The sequence below is a fragment of the Galleria mellonella genome, unplaced genomic scaffold (assembly GCF_026898425.1).
Source record: "Galleria mellonella isolate WM207_F2 unplaced genomic scaffold, CSIRO_AGI_GalMel_v1 utg132, whole genome shotgun sequence".
Lineage (NCBI taxonomy): Eukaryota > Metazoa > Arthropoda > Insecta > Lepidoptera > Pyralidae > Galleria > Galleria mellonella.
Window position 1 is genome coordinate 1049467 of NW_026441989.1, and position 22105 is coordinate 1071571.

The 22105-nt window shown below is 32.7% G+C and overlaps 2 protein-coding genes across 4 annotated transcripts; one reads left to right on the forward strand and one right to left on the reverse strand.

Moving 5' to 3' along the window:
• The first annotated feature begins 493 nt into the window (after positions 1–493).
• Positions 494–16537, forward strand: LOC113518133 (tyrosine-protein kinase Shark). 2 transcript variants are annotated; one of them, XM_026902910.3, is made up of 14 exons: positions 494–759; positions 1285–1381; positions 1472–1548; positions 1881–2089; positions 6749–6947; positions 7699–7839; positions 8668–8773; positions 9543–9745; positions 10315–10455; positions 11351–11675; positions 12193–12419; positions 12894–13093; positions 13372–13597; positions 14038–16537. In XM_026902910.3, the coding sequence occupies exons 1-14, from the start codon at positions 724–726 to the stop codon at positions 14239–14241; spliced, it is 2391 nt and encodes a 796-aa protein (XP_026758711.1). In that variant the 5' UTR covers positions 494–723; the 3' UTR covers positions 14242–16537. The 2 variants fall into 2 exon arrangements, with proteins under 2 accessions (XP_026758711.1, XP_026758712.1); XM_026902911.3 differs by lacking the exon at positions 494–759 and adding an exon at positions 987–1084.
• Positions 16538–17819: 1282 nt separating this feature from the next.
• LOC113518293 (uncharacterized) lies at positions 17820–21305 on the reverse strand. Of its 2 annotated transcripts, none has more exons than XM_026903144.3 (6): positions 21141–21305; positions 20219–20404; positions 19785–19911; positions 19297–19451; positions 18889–18993; positions 17820–18320 (listed from the first exon to the last, which is right to left on the reverse strand). In XM_026903144.3, the coding sequence occupies exons 2-6, from the start codon at positions 20357–20359 to the stop codon at positions 18165–18167; spliced, it is 684 nt and encodes a 227-aa protein (XP_026758945.1). In that variant the 5' UTR covers positions 20360–20404; positions 21141–21305; the 3' UTR covers positions 17820–18164. The 2 variants fall into 2 exon arrangements, with proteins under 2 accessions (XP_026758945.1, XP_026758943.1); XM_026903142.3 differs by having other exon boundaries at positions 20943–21305.
• Positions 21306–22105: the final 800 nt, after the last annotated feature.

Here is a 22105-nt window from a genome sequence, read left to right on the forward strand (position 1 = left end):
AAATGTTTTTTCTGATGATCTCGGCAGTTAGACTAGCACCATCCAGTTACAAAGAATGGTTATCGCTTTCCACAGGAGCGTATAAAAAATATGCTCCCAGTGGAATAAATAAAACAATGATGATAAAGATATATATGATGATAGATTGCACTCATTTGTAAGCAGAGATAGGTTGATGCGTTATCTTAAAACTTGGAGATTAAAACTGGTTAGACTAGATACATTTTTACTGCCTACTTACTTATTTACCTACTGAATCAATAAATATTAAGTATAATATATATAAAATAAAAGTTTAGTAAAAAGTATAGGAATTTGCAGTAGAAATGTACATACCTATACACACTTGTGTAGTAGGTATATACAGGTAATATTTATGGCCTTATTTACAAAATAACAAAGAGGCAAAGCTGTGAGGGAATGCATGTTACATACACCTTTGTGGAGCTGAATACGTTGGTGATTCATTTCTCGGAATTGACCTTGCTATGAGTCATTCGCTGGAAGGCAGAGTCGGGGATACCGCGCCTGTCTGCCGGTTGCTGGTTATAGACGCACTCCGCTCACCGCGATTATTTTATAAAATATATTGTGCGAAATAATATAACATTATTCATAACAACATGTGTATTCATGAAAACTTAAAAAAATTTGCTAATTTCTTCTACTTGTAAAACTATGTAGGTAAAATAAACATTTTTGTGTGAACTAAAGTTGGATAACATGATAACAACCATGACGTCATTCATATTACTAAAGGTAAGAAGTAATTTAATTAAATATTATTTGGAATATAATAATTAATAAAATAATATATATAAATTAAATGAATCACGAATAAATTCTTATCAGTTTCTTATTTGATCCAGGCTTGTGACGTTTGCAATATACAAAATGTAACTATTTAAAGTAGACCTATGATTCTTTCCGTCTCACTTTAGCATTTATACTTTCTTATCAGTGAACTGGGAAAACAATATTCAGTTGTAGTTATATTCATTTGTTTGGTTAGTCCAATGTACACTTTGTTCATGTTAGAAAGAAATAGAACGAAATATGGCGAATAGTTTTTAAAGTTTGATACGTATGGATATTATTTTTAAAACTTATCAAATTACCATTAGCTTGAAAATGTGGAATTGTTTATTAAATATTATTTAGTTTTATTTTGATTCAATTGAAACGCGTTGTCATATAAATTGCCACTTCCGTCGTATGAAATGTTCAAAGGAAATCTTTTGGTCGTGTGATACTCGTTGAACAAGTTTACATTTAACTTTTCAGACAAACTCTTTTTTGTTGAGGATGAACAGAGAGGATAACGTGAACTGGTTCCACGGAAAAATATCACGAGAAGCTGCTGAGAAGTTATTAAAAGAAGGTTAATTTATTGTTTACAAGTTTTACAACCTTGATAAAGAAACACTTGTTTGTAAATAATCTATAATATTTTATCAAATGATGATTTCAGAAGGTGAGGATGGGGTTTTCTTAGTACGTGAAAGCAACACTTCACCAGGAGACTATGTACTCTCTGTCCTTCATCAGGTCAGTTTTTATAACCTCTTACATGTTTTCCTGTTTAGTGTGAAGTTATATTCTATTGTACTTAATATTTTCGCCAGTTGTTTAAAATAATAAATATTATAAATATATTTAATTATTAATATAATCTTTAATAATATCATTGCAAAGATTTTGATAAAAGAATGTTTTGTTTCTATTTATGTACTGAGCATTACCCACAAATTGTTATTTTATTTCCTTTAATATAATTTTATTATTAATTCACTAATTAATAAAAATAAATGAATTATGCTTATTTATATATAATGTAAAGTGTGAACACTATTGAAATAAGTATTTTTTTTTTATTTAAGGGTGAGGTAGTGCATTATCAAATTAGAAGGCATGGCGAAGATGCTTTCTTCAGCATTGAGGAACACACAACTGTGCACGGGCTAGACACTCTTATTCAACATTATCGTGGTGATTCAAATGGACTTGTTACTCGTCTGTCAGTTGTCTGCAAAGGACAACCACCACCTCATGAATCACGTACTCAGGGAACTACCAACCTTTTACACAGGTAAGTAATTATAATTCTTATCTTTTATCCTTTAACTCGTGAGTTTTATTAGAATATGTATCTCTGTATGTATGAAATAAGGATTATAATAAATATAGGTGATTATAATTTTTTTTTCTTGTGTTATATTGTATAGTTAAGACTAATGTGGTTAGGTTTTATGCTGGCTGAATTCTCCCCGATGCTATTGCACAGCATGGGAGGTGTAACAGGGGTGTAATTAAAAAGTAAAAAAAAAAAACAAAATATGGAAAATTCATCAAAAAAAAACTACAGGATAAACATAGAAAAATAAAGAAATTTAAAAAATAACAATGTATTAATGATGAATACTAATAATTTCTCTACAAAAAGTAATGATATCTCTTCAAAAATATAAGTGTGAAATGAGAACCAAGTTCAATATATTTTGACTCTGCTAAAAAAACAATTGAGATCTATACGGGTATCAATTTCCATGTAGAAAATCTTAAAATTTACAAGTTGCAAGAACATTCAATATTATAAAGTGAATTTATATAACAATTTCTTGATTCTTGTTACTACTATTTTTGCTTTTTAATAAATATTTTAAATTTTAGCAAATATTTATTTACACAATGCATTCATTCTGGTTGAAATGTAATTCAAACTCAAGATTTGGTTTGACTAGTTTTTATATATATATAGTGTAATTTCATTATAACTCCTCTTTGAAGACGCCTGTGGTGCAGTTGTGGGCATGTTGCTTTGACAATTCAGAATACAAACTATTCTGAATTGGCTCGACTTTGGCTATTCTGAGTGGTACCCTCAAATATTTGTTTCCTGGCTACTCATTAGGGTGTTCCAGCTTGGGAACCAAACTATTGATGTGATTGTATAGCAAAAAACTCATTCTACAGGAATATATTTAATATATATGTATTGAACATTCCATATCTATATATGTGAATATGAATTGTTTTGTAATAATGTAATCCCATCAAAAAGTAGACATTTTTTTTGATGGGTTAAAATAGTATGGTATCCCCGCCTGCACTAACGGGATACACTGGCTTAGCACCAGTGAAGGGTGATAGATGAGAATGAAAACAGGCCAGTTAGCCTATCATGATGAATTCATCAGGAATTAACCATGATAGTTTCCAGGGAGAACCACGAGGAGGTCGACCAGGTTGGGTATATTGCTAGCAATGGGATTCTGTCTCCATCACTAATAATCCCTTTCCCCCCAAAGTAGACATTTTAGATCTTCAATTTATAATAGCCAACAGAGTAATTATTTATACCTTAATTCTATAAGGAATAAAATATGAAAAAGAAATAACATAAAAAGAAAAAAACAATAGGCTTGTTAATATTAATTTGTTTACATTCAAATGACCTATTATAATAGTTTATAGCGAGATTTCTTGAAGAAGGATGTTCTATTGAGACTAGGGCCACATAAATTGGCCCTAATTTTCTCTTTACTGTTTATTGTTTCAATGAGCATGGTTGTCAACATTCCAGTGATATGCCTATTAAAGATGGTAGGCAGCTATTATTATTGCGTAACTCCTAAAATGCCAACTAGAATGGAACTTACATAATCCATACTAATGTATGATTTTTTGTATGTTTGTTTGTAATGGATAGACTCAAAAAATATTTTAAAAATTCTTTCAACTATAGAAATTTACATTACCAGCGAGTAACATAGACTGTATATTATTAAAAAAAAAATAGAGATCCCTACGATAAATAAAATAATGTAAGAACCCAAGCTATCAACAAATTTTATATTAAAGCTAACATAAAATACTAATTTATATTTCTTTCTACTTTTTTCTATCTAACTATTGAGGTTGTCAGAGACATTTATCAACTGTTATCATTGTGGCGAACATTCGATATGCACACATTTAGAGGTGAGCTTACCGCCTTATTCGTTTTAGTTATTTTGTCGATGTTTTACATCAATGGAGAGTTAAGCGAAAATTTAAACTAGCACGCAATTAAAGTCGTTATTAGCTGCAAGTAGACACGAATTAAATATTCACATTATAGGTACAAATTATACATTGTACAAATTTTACTGCTTGTATGGAACCCTAAAAACAAAAATTTTTTTACGAATGATGCACAAATCAACTACTCGCAACATCGTAACTGTAACGGGTTTATTGACAATTTCCTGACCAATGCATTGTTCAGTAATGTATTTATTCAATAAATATTGTTGATCTTTATTCGTTGAGAGCCATATATTTCAACATTTGATACACAACAATACAACGAGTAGAAGAAATACATAGCAGCAAACTCTGATTGAAATAACAAATGTACTTCGATTAAATTTAAAACAATGTTAATTAGTTAACCACTTGTGCGTAAGTTCTGATGTGATTACTAATGTACATACCTAACTACTATATAATTGTTATTACAGACATTTAATATTTCCTGTTCACTCAGTAAATGATATTCTCTCTATCTTGAATATTTATATTCTTTATTATTTAAAAATATTATATAAATTAATTTAAATATATATTGAGTAGTAATGATGTATTATTTATAGCTGACCTAACAGACATTGACCAGTCCAAATTCCATTTTATTTTCTTTCTGTATATATCTTTATTGTTATAAACTAGCGATTTGCCCCGGCGTCGCACGGTTAGTTAGGAAAGAATATATCTCCTATATTATTATTAGTAGCTGATAATATAGGTCTATAAGTCGAAAATTTTATAAAATCGGTTAAGTAGTTTATGCGTTTATTTCAATAAATATTTCCTCTTTATAACATTAGTATAGACTAAAAATTTGTCGAATCAATCCTAGATGGACATTCTCGAGTGGCGCGCTGACCAAAGTACAGAATTTCATTTTATTAAAATAAGCTGTTAGTGTAGGTATTAAAAAAAAAAACTGGCACCTAATTTAATAAATTGTGTATTCATCTTCTCAAAAAATATTGTAGTAATACATCGAAACTGTTAAACGAATCACAATGACTGTTTCAAATTAAATTATACATTTTGCGAAATTCAAAATTTAAATAATATTTAATAATTATAAATATACGTAGTAAAAGTCAAAAGGCAGAATATCTTTCTGCATTTAAAATATTTACACAACTGCAGCTACGCTAGGTTGCTAGTAACATTTCCCCCTTAGATGTATATTTCCACATTTCTTACACATACTCATAAGTCTATATACTCTATCTATATACACGCGCTGTTTTTATTCTTGTGAACAGAGCACGAACACCATTGTAACAACTATTTACGATTTGTTCAAGACATCTGTGTTTGGCAACAGATGAATCATTGTTTATCTAATGAGTCACTATAATTATTACGTTCATACACTGTTGTTGCCTACTTGTTTGTATAGCAAACATTAATATGTTCAAGACCACACAGCATTCTGTTGTATGTTAACTAACTACTAATTGATTTGTAATAAGATTATCACAATGAAAACTTATTATTTCTAATAAATTGTCAATTACTTAACTGTGGTTTTAATAAATTTATAGAACAACAAGGACATGGTTTTGTGACACTCTGACACCCACAATTTTTTTTTATAAAATGAAAATCATTAATTGATTTAGTATAATATATTATACTTACCTTATAAGTTTATATTTAATGTAAATGTATAAATAAGAAGAAAAAAGAAGGAAAGAAAGAAACTTTATTCTACAGAAATATGCGACTACACCCACACAGGGGTTAAAAAAATCATATATTAAGAATTATAACAACGAAACTACACACAATATTTATATGTATATAAAATTAAAAAAGAAAAAAAAACAATTCGTATTGTAACAGTTTCATCCAAAATGAGCGTATGTGTGCGTGCGTCGCAATACCTGCAAAATGAGGTCCGTGCTCAGCTATAAATATATAAGTAATAATTTAATTTACGTTTGTTTGTTTATATAAAGTAATTTTATTATTTTTAATTAATGTAAATAGCCCTAAGGCTCTCAGAGTTTGTACTACTACTTCTTCTTTGCCTAGGACCCTTATGTCTGCTAGCCTTCTTAATTTAAACATGACGACTCCTGACGTACAATTAGTTTGAAAGTTTCTGTATCCACACCAACGTGAGCTAATTATAAATTTTCTTTGAAATTCATTCTGGCTAAATGGATGGATTTATCTCGTGATGCGGTAACAAACATAACAAACAGACATCAATTATGATTTTATTTCAGTACACACGATCTTAATTCGTGAAACGTTACGCATTCAACAAATAAATTTTGTAACTCAATTATAGTTACAAAAATAGGATAATTATTTAATAATATCAAAACAATTCCTTGTTAATAATCATAATTTATTTGTATTTAAAAAAAAATTCTAAACTCCTTCCTACTTTTTCGCGTTAAAAAAATATGACGTTGACTATATCAAATACTGATATACTTGCATGGGTACATCTTTTGCTGCATGCTTACTGTCATAACTACATGTCTTTAGGGTTCTGTGCCAAAAAAAGTGCAAAGGAACTCTTAAAGCGTTGTCCGTCTGTTTGTTCTCATCTCATCTCAGCAACAATTTATTATATAAATTGAAAATAATTTTTATATACGAAACTTTAGCGTGTGAGTTCATCTCACCCCTAATCGGTTTTATTTTTTATAATATAGCTCGTGTGTATTTTTAGAGCGACCGAGGCTGGCAACTACAACGTAGTCTCGCAACTCTTGGCATGCGGATATCACAGCAGGGACGCGAAGAACCAGGACGGGCAGACGGCCGTACACATAGCCGCCCGCGCTGGCCGGGACAACATCCTGGCGAAACTTATAGAAAGTGGAGCCACCGTGAACGTGCGGGACTCGTTTGGATACACACCGTTACATGTATGTAAATAATGAGATCATAGAGTTATTAGTAAAAATTATACATTACAAAACATAAAAGAAACATTAGGAACAATATTTTTCGAACAGATAAATACGAACACACGTTTTTAATAATTTTAAAAATCGAATAATTTTTTTTTATGCAACTTAGAATGGCAAACAAGTTGACGGCCCACCTGGAGGAAAATGGTTAACCCTCGTCTACAAACATGAGCAATACCATGAACATAACATACTGTCTCGCTTATGATATCTCCTATGCGTTGCCATGCCTCGACTCGGGACTCGGACTCGGGTGTTTTTTTTTTTTATAATAATGGTATGGTAACCCCGCCTGTGCTAAAGGGATACGCTGGCGGAGCACCAGAAGAGTGATAGATGAGAATGAAAACAGGCCAGTTAGCCCATCATGATGAATTCATCAGGAATTAACCATGATTGTTTCCAGGGAGATCCGCGAGGAGATCGACCTGGTTGGGTATATTGCTGGCAATGGGATTCTTAGTCTCCATTACTAACAATCCCTTTCTCCCCGGACTCGGGTGTTATACCTCTGTACCCTGTAAATTCACTGCCATATCCCACCCTTCAAACCGAAACACAGCAATGCAAACAACTGCTCCACGGTAGAAACACGAATGGGTCAGAGATACCCAAGAAAACGACTTGTAGTCTCCCTCTGATAAAATTAAAAATCGATATATTAATTATAAAAATATAGCCTAACATTATATTAATTTGTTTATAGTACACGTGTCAGAACAATCTACCAAGTACAACTGAGCTGCTTATAACGAAAGGCAATGCGAACTACCAGATGAGGCACGCGGTCACCGGTAAAGTGCCGCTGCATGACGCTGCACAGAGGGGTCACATCAAATGTATCGAGGTAAATACTTCATTCTTTAATTACAGAACTATAGCCTTTCAATTCCTGCCGGGCGATAGACCTACGTCCATATGTCAAAGAATAAAACGCAAGCAAGCGCGATAAACAGATCAATGAATTGTAAACCGATATGAGAGATATTTTTTTTAATCCGAATGGATATACAGGTTACAGATAATATAAAAATTTTATCAAATTCGTTTCAGTAGTTTAGTTTTTAAAAGAAAATAACTGATTTTGTCATTATCACTTTTTTTTTTGTGAAACAATATTATCATCCTTAAAAAATATCCGACAAGCGCTCGTACATAGTCGAACAGTATCAATCCTAGAGTCGAACGTTCAGATATGCAAATATATCCATTTAGATAATTCGAATAAGGACTATATTCCAGCGCAACAAATATCTAGGGAGCATTGTGTGTGGTCTATACGTGAATTTAAATACATGCACTTGTCCATTAGAGATTACACTTGTGAGTATAAATATACTTTTTTCACTGCCGCTTATCACTTATGGCGATTAAGTGAAGGCAGATAAGTACTTGACTAGTGGTGAACATTTACTGAAGTAATAATTAGATATAGGCAAACGCTGTTAAAATATAAATTAGATAATATATTGTGAACAATTTAATTAATAAATTATTTATAGTCAGAAAATCGCAACGTAGATATCATTTGCAAAATATTTATCGACTTATATAAATAAATTGCAAAATACAGATTACTGTATATATATGTATATTAATAAAAATTATGATAAACAGACATGAGTGTTGTATAACTTATTATATGTTATTATTATTATATAAATATTATTTGTAGGTGTTGCTCAAATTGAAAGCGCCAGCGCATCCAAGGACACTAGCACAAGAAACGCCCGCCGATTTAGCAAAACATCACGGACACACGGAGTGCTATCAATTGTTAAGTAAGTACTTGTGCATTTTATTTATTTATTTAATGGCAAATGAGAGAATACATTGCCGTAGTGTCCCGACATAGAATAGGCTACCCCCTTCCTTTCCCGCGGGTGTCGTAAGAGACGACTAAAGGAATTTAATGGTCGAGAGATGGTCAGCAGTGTCCTTCTTAAAACATCTTCAAGGCCTAACTGTGTCTTCCATTCTGCCTAAGTGTGGCAATTACTGGCAAAACACCCCTAATAGAAAGAGGGCTATGTTCAGCCTAAATAAATAAATACAATGAAACTGAGAACCTCCGGCGGGAAAGGGATTGTTAGTAATGGAGATTGAGAACCCTATTGCTAGCAATATACTCAACCAGGTCGACCTCCTCGCGGTTCTCCCTGGAAACTATCATGGTTAATTCCTGTTTAAATCATCATGATGGGCTAACTGGCCTGTTTTCATTCTCATCTATCACCCTTCACTGGTGCTCCGCCAGCGTATTCCGTTAGCGTAGGCGGGGTTACCATAGTATTTTCACCCATAAAAAAAAAAAACCGAGAACCTCCTCTAAGAAGTCGAGTACAATAAAGATTATTATAAGTCTATTACTTATATAAAAAGCTCTTTTAAATTGTCCCTTTATGAATCTACTGTTGGGTGGAGATTGTTATTATTTGTCGAGAGTAATCTGTAAGAAACTCTGCTGTCACTCATCAAATCAATTAAAAAGTAATTGACAAACTTGCCATCGATCTGTGTTTTTAAGCATGCAATATGACGTTCCTTCAGAGAACCACGTGCCGGCCACGCCGAAGACGTCGCGGAACCAGTGGTACCACGGCACGCTGAACCGCGACGAGGCGGTGCGGACGCTACACGAGCACGCGTGCGAGGGTGCCTTCCTACTGCGGTACAGCGAACGGCACACCGGCGCCTACGTGCTCACCATGCTCAGCGAGAACACACCATACAACTTCATTATAAGAAAAGAGGTCAGTTCTTATTATTGTAAAGTAAAGCTTGTATTTTTCTAGACGCTAAAAGCACTCTTAAGTTTTATCATGATCAAACGATGACATCCTCATGTTCACAAGTATAATAATTTTTGTGTTCTGTATTATATGAGTACACTATTATTATAATTATAATATTATATAACAAGTGGGGGGGGGGGGGGGTAATAATTGGGTTTCACGTTGTTATACACATTAATTTTAATGCGTGTTATGGAATGGTATCCCGCCGTCACTGCCGGATTACGCTGACGGGACACAATTGAAAGATAATAAATAAGAATGAATTCCTTTTTTCCTAGTTTTTCATGTTGAGCCTCGTCTGAGTTAAACTTCGTCAGAATAGTTAACAGATATAGCATTCTATTTTGATTTTAAAGAAATACAATATTACAAAGGTCACTTGTTGCACTTCACTCGTTGTGACGTCAAACTAGTGTTTTGTTGTTTTGTACATTAATTGTTCTCTATTTAAATACTGTATATGTTATATATAAGTAATATATATATAGTATGACTGACATAAAGTCGTGTATTATATTGCACAGAACGAGTGGCTGTTCATAGATGATGGGCCATACTTGGAGTCTCTGGAACGGCTTGTAGAGCACTACAGCGCCGTGCCAGATGGCCTGCCCACACGTCTACAAGTACCGGTCCCACCAAAGCCTAAACCACCATTACCCGAGGTGATTTCCTTTCCATTACGATAAGTTATGAAAACCTAAACAGCTTATTTGTAAACATGTTACATATTACCCTTTAAACTTTTGTGCTGCATGTTTTATGATTTATAAGAGACGGAAATTAATGCGATCATTTAAATAAACTATGATACAATTTACGTAAATTGTCTCGACCGGTTACACCGGTCTTGATAATTATTTATTTATTTATTTATTCATTAGTACAAATATGTGTACATGGCGGACTTAATGCTAAAAGCATTCTTTCCCAGTCAACCATAGGGAAGTGTCAGAATACTCGAATGCGGTTCTACTAATTATTGATATACATACATACTAAAATTACATATATAAACGAATAAATATATATGAATAACAAATATACTTACACATATATGATATATACTATATTATACACGAAATTGAGAATAATATAAAGTACTTACTGCTTGGATAAAGTAAAAAAGTGAGCGTGAATGCTTTTTTTGAAAGACGGTTTAGTCCGTTGGCTCTTAATGGCATCAGGAAGCTATCACAGTTTACCTAAATGATCGCGTTGATTTTCGCTTCCAATATACTATAAGGTATATTTAATTTTTTATCTAGTACTATACTTCTCAAAGAAATAGAAAAAGTAATTAATTTTACTGATAAAGTAGAAAAAAAAAATTACTAAGTAATTCTCTGAGTCAGTGTCAATACATTCATAAAACATTCTTTTTATCTAATTTTCTGTATAATGTTACTATTCAAATAAGAAGAGGTATAAGAAAGGACAATTTGGTGCCAGTCCTCTTCATCTATAAAAAAAAAATATTTATTGAAGCTTGAGTATAAAATTGTTATCGTAAATTCTATAATCTACTCATTTACTCATCTAATACATTTTTTTTTTCAGTTTTCCACAATGCCACGAACTAAGAAACCATCACCAAGTCGAGCAGCCATGAACCAGACGTTATCCTTAGTCAAACATGATATCTTGAACGATCAACAGATGTCTCAAACCTCACCACCTATTCCTTCTGTTGGAAATAACAATGTGTTCGATTTGCTCACACGAAATCTGTCTTTTTCTTCAGACTTCGCTAATGATAGCTTAAATAATAATGACGACATTGATGACAATGACACATACAAAGTTCCTGTAAACAATGCCATAGTGCCAGAGAATTATAACGAGATATCTATTAACTCTGATGGTCAGCTATCCACATTACAAGGTAAGAATATGATTTTAATTAAAATGAAATATCCTCACATCCTGTAAAATTTGTTGGGGAAATTAAAAAATTCAGAAAAATAATAAAAAAAAAATAATGTTACTATTGTTAGGAGTGTAACACTCTTTTTTAAAATTATAAAATACCATTTACAAATTATTCTTTTCTATCAAACGAACAAGATGACAATCAATGATGATACCAAAAATTCTGTTTTCGAGTATTAAGTGTACAATCTACATAAATTACCATTTGGTACATCTGACCTTCATTTCTTGTGAGATGTGATGTTGCTGAAATGGAGGGTTAAAAGCTCCCTTTAAATTAAACTTATTATAATCGGTCTTGATTTCCGTGCATTGTTTGAGAAAAGTCCTATACAAGCCTTGGCCATAACTAGGTATTGATGGACTCACGTATGTGTGCCTCGGCTACGCCTTGGCCCACATTTGCACGTTCGTCCATCAATGCCTCAACTGCTGGCCGCTGCAGTAATGTACTATTATAACCTTTGTAGAATTCATTCCAATGAATGAGCTAACACTTGGCGAGGCGTTGGGCGAGGGCGAGTTCGGCTCGGTACTACGTGGACAGTACGGACCGCCCGGAAACCAGCGCGACGTCGCCGTGAAAACGCTGCACGTACAGCATACCGACACCAACAAGGACGAGTTCCTAGCCGAGGCCAAGCTGATGATGGCCTTGCGCCACCACTGCATCGTGCGGCTTATTGGGATCTCGTTGGTCAGTACAGAGATACTAAGTTGCACGTAAATCTTGGCTTTAGTGTACCACTATTTCTGTCTAGATTAAATTGTTATATTAATTTAGCATGTGTTTAGTACAGTGTTCCTATTTTGAAAAGGTTCATTAAACCATTACATGACTAGTATAAATGTGAAGGTTGAAAAAATATAATAACCTAGCTCTTGCTCACAATTTCATACATGAGGAACAAGAGCTCGATGAAACCACTTATAGATAGCTCATGAATATAAAAAATACACCAGATTTTATGTTGAACATTCAAGAACACAACTATGAAAATCACCCTCAATTTAATGCAGTTGTTCTTTAATCGCTATGAAAACTTCACACGGTACATAGAATGAAGAAAGACAAGTTTTTTTTTTTTTTTTATCCCAGTTAATAATTCTTCTGGTCAAACGAAATTTCTGGTAAAACTAGTAAGCTCATAAAATGTATCATTGTGATCAGGGCCCACCATTGGCTATGGTGCAAGAACTGGTGCCGCTGGGCTCGCTGCTAGAGTACCTGCTGCGGCACCCGGACAAGGTGAGCCCGGCGTACGAGCTGCGGCTGTGGGCGTGCCAGGTGGCGGCCGGCATGCGCTACCTCGAGCACCGCCGCTTCGTGCACCGGGATCTCGCTGCCAGGAATATACTGCTCGCCACCAGGTACACCCACCACTACCTTCCAACCTTCTGACCACTTTGATTTTAGAACATTTGTATTTTTTACATTGGCGTACGAGGATTATTATCAAATACAAGTCAGTTTTTGTCTGCCAATTAAAATAAAACACAATTACAATGTTTACTCATAACATTCTAACCAAAATATGACTTCCATATAGATACTCCATGTCTCATGTTTTTGGGAAATATATTTTCGTGGAATTGTATTTCCCTTCTTAAATGTCGTAAGCTTAAACTAGATTAAATAATTTTTACAGACATCAAGCAAAAATAAGTGACTTCGGTCTATCACGCGCTCTGTCGACCGACAGTTCTTACTACAAGGCTAGCCGCGGCGGCAAATGGCCGATAAAATGGTACGCGCCCGAATCGTACAACTACGGGACCTTCAGCCACGCGAGCGACGTATGGAGCTACGGCATTACGCTTTGGGAGATGTTCTCTTTTGGGAAACAACCGTACGGCGAAATGAGGGGCACTGAGGTAATTACGGTATTTAATAGTTACTAAAAAATTCATGCAAATTAGTGTAGATATCGACTCTAAGTTATCCCATCCCGAATGGTTCTCTGGGACGTCCCATTAATTATCTCGTGATAATTAATGAGTTAAGCCCAAGATATGTCAAATTTCATAATTTTTAACATTTTACAAAGGTGCACGTAATTATAATGTTAATAGGATTAGATAATACCAATGACTTCGACTGCCTATAGTTTTGGAGAGCCACATCTAGTTTGATGCGTGATATATTTCCTTAACGTTCAGGCTATATCTATGCCAAATTTCTATGGAGTCAGTCTACTAATTTGGACATGAAAACACACATCATAATAAACCAGTGTGTATCCAGTAGAAGTTCTATCTATGCAATGGTATAAAAATTTAAACCTATTTTTAATCCTTTACTTCTTATATTCTAGGCGATACAATTAGTAGAGAGTGGCAAACGATTGGAACGACCAGAGAATTGCCCGGACGAGATTTATAACGTGATGCTCGACTGCTGGGCGTACAATCCAGATCAACGACCGACCTTCGGTAAACTAGTAGATGTGTTCTCGCAACATCCAGACTACGTGAACATGAATCAGTTGGTTCTTGATAACGAAGACGTAATAGTATGAATATAATAATAGAGTGACTGTGAGAGACATCTTTCGCGTTGACTTTTATCTTACTGGAACTGGACTTAACTAGAATGCTATTCCAATAGCTAAAAGGAGCTAATAAATAATCGTCAGTTATGGTCTCTCTACCGTTTATACTTAGCAATTATGGGATCGATGCTGAAAGGCCACTGTGACTAGTTTTACAGTAATTTCAGTAAATTATTGTTCTGAGGACTAATATTAATTAAATATATAATAGAATTGAATCAGAATTATGTTCTCATTGATCCGTAACATAAATAGTTTCGCTAAACTTAGAACAAAGACAAAGACATTAGGTATGTCATCAAGTACAAATTTATTGACTTCAATCATTGCAAAACATTACAATATCTATTTAGTTGTTTTCTAATTTTAAACAAGATCTTGAATATCAATTTTACTTGGTAATGCAATATTGATATAAATGTTTCTGAATTCGAACAAATATTGTGTCGCCAGGATTTAAGTAGGTCTGGGATCACATGTTACTATACTGCACCTATTTTTAATATTTCGTATAAATTAGGCATTTCACATGAAACCTCATGTCATCGAACTTCTTTCTTTATTTTTGTAGTATTTTTTAAACTTTATTGGAATTTTCTTATTTTAAATAAATATTTTAATTTAGACACAAAATTGAAAAAAATTACATATTCTATAAATGAATTTTCATACTATAAATGGAATTTTTGCGTAGATTTGTCGCATTTTACTATACTTTTATATAGGCAGCTAGGTAAATAACTTTTAGAGAAAACAACTACGCATTATTTATAATTATATGACTTTGTGATATAGAAAATGACACGCCATGATGTGCCTACTATTTAAATGTATAAACTTGTATGTACAAAGTGTATTTTTATACGAAAAATTGTGTTTTTGAAAACATAATTTATTAATAATCATGGTATATACATAAGGAGTAGCGATCTGAGCAGATATTTAACATTTTTATTCTACTGATGTATTTTTTATTGTATATTGCATTTCTATATTCATTAAGTAACATACAGAGTAAAATCGGAATCCTTTTAAAGAATATTCTGTCAGTAAATTTAGAAATTTTTTCCTAAGTATGCTTTTTTAAGTATTCATTTTTTCCTAAGGTAAGTTAAACGATAAACGCCGTGTCGATTCAATTCGAGCCTTAATTGTTTTGACGTGTTTTTATTTTAGGAAAATTATTACTTTCACTGTTAGAGCACTTACTTAAGAATGTTCATATTAAGGCATACCAAAGTGTAGCAAAATAAAATTTAAAAGAATCTTCAAAATTATCCATTAAATTTTTGTATTTTTTTTTATTTCTTTTCTATTGATAATTAATGTAACTCTTTTTGTTGTTGGCAATAAATGTTTTCTTTCCAAAACTAGTAATAATTCACTATTAGTTTTTAAATAATCCTTCAGAAATATTTAAAAAAATTCAATTGCTTATTAGAGATGATTTCGACATTGCTGCACTATGGCATGAACAACTTTAAAAGGATGCTTATGATTTCGATTTCACACTGTGTAAGATATTAAATGCTCGCTGTAAATATAGCTTTTAATGTATTACTAATTATTTTTCTATTCTATGTTCCTTTTTATTACCAAATTTATATTTAACACAAATCTGCCTATATATAATCATTTTCTTATATTTGACATATTGAAATACCATTATGTACATTCCATTTTACGATAGTTTTAGAATAAGACAAATTGTTATTTTCGTATATCGTAGCTGACCAATCAAATATGCTAAGAGTTGGTATTTTATGTGGCGATAAAAATTCTATAATATGTCGCATTAATTTCAAACAACTCGAAGAAAATCATAGACATGGAAGCCTACGCAATGAACAATTTATATGTAAAATTGCCACTGTGTAGGTTGCACAGTACAAAAATTGTGTTCAAATTATTCGCTTTAATTCCATACATCAAACTTAGGAATGGAATCCATAACTACAACAAATGCAAAAACACTAGGCGTGTTTAATATGTCGAAAACTAATTTATCATCTTTCATAAAATTGAAATGCCATTGACATGCCATAGTAACATTGGTTATTATCAAACATTATATTTTATTAATTGCCATGAGGTTGTGTTATATTTATACTATAATGTACAAACATAATGTAGTTACCCAAAATTATATGTTTATTTAGAGAATTTATATTAAATTCTGTATGAGTCTGACTTTATAAATGATTAATTTTATATTAATGTGATACTGTATTTTATGAAATTAAATAATTATTTCATATACAAACGATTTTTTCACTTTCGTTGGTACAGATGATCCTTCTAGAAGTGTCTTTCCAAGCGCTACTACTCTGGTTATAAATCTAACTATATAATGCAAGCATGAGAAAGAACAAGACTTGGTTTGGCGTTTAACATTATGAGAAAGAAGGGTCCAACAACATTTGCTGTCTCGTTATATCTAATACGATGAAAATTTACCTACTAATGATGAATGAATTCATGGTTAGCGTCATTCAGCAGTCTTCAAGCGTTGAAGATAAAAGGAAGTAGTATGGTCGGGCGCCGAGGTCCAAGGGGTGCCAAGTAGGCTGAGGCGGGTCGTGACTCATCGCCATCGATTATTATATACGAGGTGTGACAATTAAGTAATGAGACTGATTATATTGCCGCGATTGTGGTAACCCTACGACCTTGAAATTCCCTTTCCCTTCTCCCGCATCCTTCCTCTCTCCATTGATATATTTGTTTAGTTCACCTGCTGTGTCGTGTTGAGTAAACGTGTGTTCGTGGTGCTCGTCACGAAAATGGAAAAACGAAATCAAGAGCAACGCGTCGCGATAAAATTTTGCGCTGCTTGATCGAGTTATTACAGGCGATGAGAGCTGGTTTTTTCAATACGACCCGGAGACCAAACGCCAAAGCTCACAATGGTTGTCTCTGCACGCCCCCCGCCCGAAAAAAGCTCGCATGAGCAAGTCGAAGGTGAAAATGATGATTATTGCCTTTTTTGATAGCCGTGGAATCGTTCACAAAGAATTTGTTCCACCAGGGCAAACCGTAAATCAAGTCTACTATCGCCAAGTACTCGAAAGATTGCGAAAACGAGTCAACAGGGTGCGCCCAAACATCGCTTGTATCTGGATCCTTCATCACGACAACGCGCCGTGCCACACCGCCCTCAGCGTGTCCCAGTATTTGGCCTCTAAAGGGATCGCCGTGTTGCAACAACCGCCTTATTCGCCCGATATGTCACCCTGTGACTTTTTTTTATTCCCTAGAACAAAATCGGTGGTCAAAGGAACCCATTTTGAGTCCATTGAGGACATCCAGGCGGCCGTGACGAGGGTAATCGCGGACATCCCAGTCGAAGCGTTCCAGAAATGTTACGAAGCATGGAAAACGCGCTGGAATCATTGTATAGCTGCCCAAGGGGACTACTTTGAAGGGGATGGCAGAGTTGTAGAATAATTTTGAAATATACGGTTTTTATGGAATCAGTCTCATTACTTAATTGTCACACCTCGTAGATTATAATAATTATTATAGATTAATATAAATAAAATTGAAATGATTTAAATAATATATTTAAAATAACACATTTTTTACTTATCCACGCATTTATATAATTATTATGTTGCTATAATAACGCAGTATTATAGATATATTTAAATATTATTAAATTTATTCACTTTATCTTGGCATAATGGCAGACATGTTGGGACCAAATACTATGCCACAGCCCACACATTAGCCCACAGCTTAAATAGTTAAGTAAAAAAATATATGTACAGTATTTTTAAATAAAAATGCAGTGTATTTTTTGCAAATAAAATTTCATATGAATGTCTTCAAATAAATAAAAATCTACCAAACGTAGTACATAATTAAATTCCAAAATATGAACCGCAGTCTTAGCTGAATATATTGGTGTTCTGACGTGGCTGTGTTGCCGTCGTAGAGTAACATCTCTTCATAGTGTAATCAATGCCTAATAAAGCATTCCGCACATCATGAATTGAAGAACTGATCGTCTCGAATGTAGTTGCCAGCCTATCTACCGCTAGTGCCTGAAACATTCAGATAGTCATAAGTAAAAAATGAATATGCTCACTATTATAACCCCTAATAGAGTAGTTGGGGGAAAAGGAACGGTTAGTATGAGATCTAACACTCTTTTTACTGACAATATTCCCTAATAGTCTACCTCAACATGGTTTCCCCTAGAAACCATCTCGATTCATCGTTATCTATCATCTGTTACTGGTGCCCCGCCAGTGTATACCGATAGCACTGGCGGGGTTAGCATTCTATTTTCATCTATTGACAAAAAAAATTGGGTAGACATAGGCATTTATAATATTCTACATCCCTGCATCCCGTCGAGAATATATTCAACGCGGTAAAAGCGACCCTACCATTGTACCACTCGAATTAAGTTGGTTTGTTATTTATGTTTTCTAGCACGGAGGAATTACGTTGAATATTTAAATTGAAACAGTTTTAGTATTATAATCAAATAATATGTGCTAGAAAATCAGATAATAAAATAATATTTTATATTAAAAATAATAATTTCTTTGTAAGCGGTAACATCAAAATAAAAGTTAAGTTTTGTAAATAGAGACAGATACATACTTGAATGTGTGAAGCTTCTGCTAATCTTTCTAGAGCTTTCGAGTTATCCATTGCAGCTTGTGCCATTTGAGACATGGCAGTTGCCTGCTGTCCCATTACATCAACCTAAAAATAAATTTAAATATCAACATTTACAAGGTAAAATCATTAACTCCTTTAAAAGAGCACTGATTGAAGAAAATGGAACATTATCCTCAAAGAAAGATGGATTGACAAATTACAAGATTTTTTGTAATTTTTTATCCCAACATGGTTAATTTTTTGGGGAAAATTATCAATTTCATTCACAAAAAGTATGCTATTGATTTTGAATTCTCCCGGTATGTATTTTATATGTATATCAAAACAGTACTGTATATTAATATATATTTTTACAGTACAATAGTAATATATATTTTTTAATCATACCAATTTTTCCATAGTATTTAATTGTCTCTCCTCTGCCTCATTTGCAAACATTTGATTATCAAAGTCATTCTCAACTGCTTTCGTAAATATATCATCTAATGAATCATTGTCATCATCATCATCACAGGGCTCTTGTTTCACTCCTTTTTTACTTCCTGTGAATATAAATATAATGATGAAAAAAGCTGCAAAGTACTCCAATACATACACATTTTACTTAACATCAGAACTATGTTGTACATAAGACTTAAATTATCTAATAATTTAATATAATTTATTGGGCCAAATAAATAGACAGTAATTATATAATTTAAAATTGTTTCAGAACTAAAAAATGTACAGCATAATTATACACATCAATTATTGACACATTGTGAAAGTCTTCCTTTTTAAAGTTAGTTGAAAATCAACATGCAATAACATATTTATTAGAGGTTTTGTTTTCACGAATAATAGAGTTTAATCGATTTGTTAGAACTATCACTTACTTCCTGGATTTTTGTTTTCACATAAATCTAATATTTTCTGTTCTAGAGGTGATAGTGAACCCATCAATTTGCCATTTTCTATTTGTTTATGCTTAATCATAATACTTCTCCTTTTATCTGACCAGAACTGAAAGTATTTGTAAAATAATAACCATATATATAGAAAATTATTTTATTAATAATATTAAAAGATAAATAAAATCTACCTCATTTATTTTAATTTGTAGAACATTGTCACTGCTTAGTCCTTATGAGTTCCATAAATACCCAGTATTTTTATTGCCATTTCCCACCCTTCAAACCGAAATGCAGCCATACAAGCACAACTGATTGGCAGACCTATGCAAATGTTTTTTATACAATCACCTTTTGTTACATTATGAGTAAAAATAAAAACATCAAACAAATTTACATTATTTTTGTTATATGCTTACCTTAATCCAACCTTTAGTAGATTTAATAGCTCCATCTATAGAATTAGCAATATTAGATAGTTCAATCCACAATTTTTTAAATTTCTGATGGCTTACACCATACCTGAGCTTTCTATGAGCTAAATCTGGGTGTTTTTGCATGAACTCAACAACAGCTTTTACCTGCGCCAGGGTTGGTCTAGATACCTAATAAGAAAATAAATATTTTAAGGTGTTAAAGTAATTTTTATAATACTTTTCTTTTTAATCTGCTTATTTTTTCTTCTTTATATTAAATGGCAGACACCATTTTTAACTGGTGATATTGCTACTAACATAGTTGAGGAGACAGTGAGCTATGTAAAATGAAAAGTAAGTAAAATCCAGTTTTATATATAGTTGATTAATAAAAAGTGGTAATTTGTTAAGACTTCAAGATGCAGAGGTAGTTTTTTAAACAGAACCATTTTTAAAATAACAAAATATAATGAAAGTCTATTTCCCTCCAATAGAAGCATCTTCTAATCATTCTATGGTGTTAAATAAAATGCTCTCAAAATTAATGCAAATAATAACAACAGGCAATATGAGCAATGTTTGAATTTCAATTAATTGAACTGGCATACAGTCAATTCAGTAGTTACATCGAGTTATACCAACTCTAAGGATAACCACTGACCACTATATTTCTATCTGCCAGTAAGCCCAACAACAGCATGATTTTTATTGTGGACAATTTACTCACTCGACCCGAACTATCGGCATTTTCTCCATCTACAAGCATTTCGGCCATCGTATTATTTAGAATTGCTCAAAATAAGCAAATAAATTTAATATAACTGATTACAAGAATCAAATGTAAGCAATTCCGCCAAGGGTGGATAATAATAATAAGGAGACAAGAGACGATTCAGCAATCCTTGTACACCTTTATTTAACGCACATTATAGCGCGCTTAATTCTTTACGACATTTTCTCCTTCTTTCTTCATAATAATTTAACTTTTAAGGAAATGAAAGATTGACAATGATATTTAAAAAATGTAAACAATAAAATGAAATTACTGATTCAAGCATTGACTACGCTATTTAAGAGTCGGCACTGTTCTAATATTCTTATATTGTCAGAATTGGAAAATGAGTCTATGCAACTATCTAGAAATATAAATTGTATAATGCAATTGAAATGCATTTTACCTCTTCGAAGTAACAACATAATGAAAATTATATAAAAAAAGAAAAATGTATGAATAGCCATAGAGTTGTACCACTTTCTATATATGCCTCCAACCAACATATCGATATCAATAGTTACTATAAAAAAATCCAGCTAATTCATAATATAAAATTATTAAATTTTAAGAAAAAACATTTACAATAAAATTAGTAGCTATATTTAGTGACTTTACTGTATGTATGTATGTATTTTAATCTACTACAATTTTATTTTATTTTTTGTGAAAATTAGTAACAGGTAGTGCAAGTTCTTTTTGGTGCATTAAAGAATAGTTGGAATTGTTGCTAGTCATACAGCATCTAAAAAAAACACGTATTCATTTCTATAGAATATATATTCACTGTATTATATGCATATAAGAAAAATAGCTTTATTTGTAGTTATGACATCATTACAATTACATATAATTATAATATGTCTTACCGAGAGATCCCGGTATAGAATGGGGCCACGTCTTTCTTTCCCGTGGGTGTCGTAGACTAAATGAACTTACTGGTCGAGCGATGAGAAGAAGCATCTCTGTTAAAAATAATACCATCTAAACTTAACTGCGGTTACCAACCCGCCTGCCAAATTTGGCATCTACTAGCATCTCGAAATTTTTTACAGTTTGATAACATAGTTTCATAGAAAAACATTATTTCAACAACAATCTTTCAACTGTCGCAGGCC

Excerpts from the sequence above, each read along its gene's own strand:
- LOC113518293 (XM_026903142.3), bottom strand. The coding sequence starts at position 20,990 with ATGGCCGAAATGCTTGTAGATGGAGAAAATGCCGATAGTTCGGGTCGA. Across the intron at positions 19,452-19,784 it reads TGAAAACAAAAATCCAGGAA|GAAGTAAAAAAGGAGTGAAA; the intron begins GTAAGTGATAGT and ends TTATATTCACAG. Across the intron at positions 18,321-18,888 it reads CAGAAGCTTCACACATTCAA|GCACTAGCGGTAGATAGGCT; the intron begins GTATGTATCTGT and ends TGAATGTTTCAG.
- LOC113518133 (XM_026902910.3), top strand. The coding sequence starts at position 724 with ATGATAACAACCATGACGTCATTCATATTACTAAAG. Across the intron at positions 2,090-6,748 it reads ACTACCAACCTTTTACACAG|AGCGACCGAGGCTGGCAACT; the intron begins GTAAGTAATTAT and ends GTGTATTTTTAG. Across the intron at positions 13,598-14,037 it reads GCGAAATGAGGGGCACTGAG|GCGATACAATTAGTAGAGAG; the intron begins GTAATTACGGTA and ends CTTATATTCTAG.